The 2,555-nt window shown below is 35.9% G+C and overlaps 1 protein-coding gene across 1 annotated transcript; it reads left to right on the top strand.

The window, feature by feature from the left end:
- Positions 1-19: 19 nt before the first annotated feature.
- On the top strand, positions 20-2,008 carry LOC114580551 (flavanone 3-dioxygenase 2-like). Its single transcript, XM_028698480.1, has 3 exons — positions 20-250; positions 338-668; positions 1,724-2,008. Exons 1-3 carry the CDS (start codon positions 30-32, stop codon positions 1,967-1,969), a joined length of 798 nt encoding a protein of 265 aa, XP_028554313.1. The 5' UTR covers positions 20-29; the 3' UTR covers positions 1,970-2,008.
- Positions 2,009-2,555: the final 547 nt, after the last annotated feature.

Genomic DNA, 2,555 nt, shown 5'->3' with positions numbered 1-2,555 from the left:
AAAAATGGATTCAGCTTCTCAACCACGGCATGCCGGAGAGCTTACGGACGGCCATGATTGAAGCGTTTGCAGAGTTCTTCGATCTAACAACAGAGGAGAAACAAGTTTATAATATAAAGAACGTCTTTGACAGGGTGAGTCATGGAACAAGTTATAGCTTGACGATGAAGGAAGAGCGATATTGGAGAGATTTTCTCAGGATCCATCTCCACCCGGAGTTCAACTCCCCAGCCAAACCTTCTGGTTTCAGGTTTTGTTTGAATGAACTAACTATTTTACTTTCTATTGGGCATTTGGGCATCATCACATCAAAATTTGTTTTTCTTCGCATACACAGAAAAATATCTGAAGAGTTTTGTCGGCAGAGCAGAGAGATCTTGAGTGAATTGCTGAGAGCGATATGGCAAAGCCTGGAGCTGGAAGTAAGTTTCATGGAAGAGTCTTTAGGGCTGAAATCAAGCAACCAAATTCTGGTAGGAAATCTGTATCCTCCATGCCCACAGCCAGAGCTGGTCTTGGGGATGCCTCCTCACTCTGATCCCTGCCTACTCACTCTTCTCATGCAAAACAACGCCTTCCATGGCCTCCAAGTGCTTCACAATGGAAGATGGGTTGTAACACAGCTCGTCACTGACTCGCTCCTCATTCTAACAGGAGATTTTCTGGAGGTGAATTCTTGCACTCTCAATTAAGATAATTTTTTTTTTATTTATATTTTAATGTGAGACAAAATAAGGGGATTTCTATACATATCATTTTATATCATTCTATTTATATACCTAACACCCAAATATTTAATATTACATACATATCATATTATATTATTTTAATATCAAATATGTCAGTCATATTTCATTCCTTCCATCCATATATTTTATTTATATCACTCATATTTAATATAAAATTGAATTATATATTTAAGTGATATGTATGTAACATTAAAATTTTAGATATTAAATATATAAATAGAATAATATAAGATGATATGTATGTAAATCCCCCCAAAATATATTTGCTAACATATGCAAAGTATATATTTTTTATTTTAATTGAATATTACATAAGATGGTGATAATATACAGCGATAGTAGCTGCTGCATGATTATTTGTTCATGACAGTGGGGCAATAGTCAGTGCAATTTTCATTTTAAAAAAATTATAGAAACACCTAAAATTATTTTCGGTATTTTAAAATTTACTTTGATTTGCTTTTAAAAATAAAAAATAATTTTAAAGAAAAAAAAATAAAAACTGATCCCAAACAGCTACTTTGGGTTACTTTTGCTTTTCTCTTTCGCATTTTTTAAAGTAATTTTTTAATTTATTTAAAAAATATAAATTATTTGCATAAAAACTATTTTGACTACTTTTAAAAACAATTATCACGATCATAACATTCCATCATTGTTGGCCATCACCAACCATCACTTTAAACTTTAGATGCTACCCATCAACCCAAGTCACCAACCACCATCGTCGAACTTTATTGTCAACTGCCAACTACCATCTCTTGCACCACCTCCAATCACCGTCGTTCACCGCAGTTAGTCGTTCTAGTTTCCTTCGCCGACCACCGCTGCTTCACCGACAACTGCCATTATCATCACATAAACCAATTTATTTAGTATTTAATAAAAATAAAAATATATTTTAAACTATATATATATATCAAGAACTGATAGCTAGATGGCACATTATTATTTTCTTTGACATACTGCAACAGATTGTTAGCAACGGCAGGTATAAGAGCATATGTCATAGGGTCATGGTTAGCAATGAAAGCACAAGGATTTCAGTCGGGACTTCACTGTCGCCACCTTTAGAAAATATTATTGCTCCTGCGCCCGGACTGGTTGAAGGTTCCAATAGCCCTGCCGTATTTCCTGGCTTCACGTTTAAAGAGTTCGTCGCATTAAAATGCCAGAACATATCGAAGAGTTCTGTTATGGATCTTATCAAAAACATGTGATGCACGTTTAATTTTTGTGAAATAGAGTGTAAGGGTGAATTTGAAGACCAGCTTTGACTAAGTTGGATTTAGCTTATAAAAGAGTTCCGTTTGAAAATACTTATTTTACAGTTATGTGTCCACAAAAAAATATTTTGGAAATCTTTTTACCTTTAATGCACTAATTGAAAATACTCAAATTTTCTTTTCAGGCTCATATGGAGGAATTTTTATTGCCTCAGGTTACTTGACGTAGAGATACATCAGGTAGCCTATAATATATCGCTACGTGCTCTTACTCTTTACCACGCGGCCTGACGACCCAACCCGAAACGAATCCGGGATTACTATGTTCGCGTATTGCTCGGTATTTGCTCGGTATTGCTAGGTACTACTCGGTATTGCTAGGTACTACTCGGTATTTGCTCTGTATTTTCATCAACGACGCCAACTCCAAACTCCTCTCCCTCCCCTACGCCCGAGTGGACCGCCGTCGCCTCAAATCCCGCATGCTCCTCGCCTGCAACAACTCAAATCCCGCATGCTCCTATCTTTAAATTTCTTGAAGCCAAACAGAACCTAAATATAAACAGAGCAAAAAAGAAAC

The sequence above is a fragment of the Dendrobium catenatum genome, unplaced genomic scaffold, assembly GCF_001605985.2.
Source record: "Dendrobium catenatum unplaced genomic scaffold, ASM160598v2 fragScaff_scaffold_1090, whole genome shotgun sequence".
Lineage (NCBI taxonomy): Eukaryota > Viridiplantae > Streptophyta > Magnoliopsida > Asparagales > Orchidaceae > Dendrobium > Dendrobium catenatum.
Note: the sequence above shows the minus strand (reverse complement) of the source record. Positions and strands in the feature narration are given on the sequence as shown.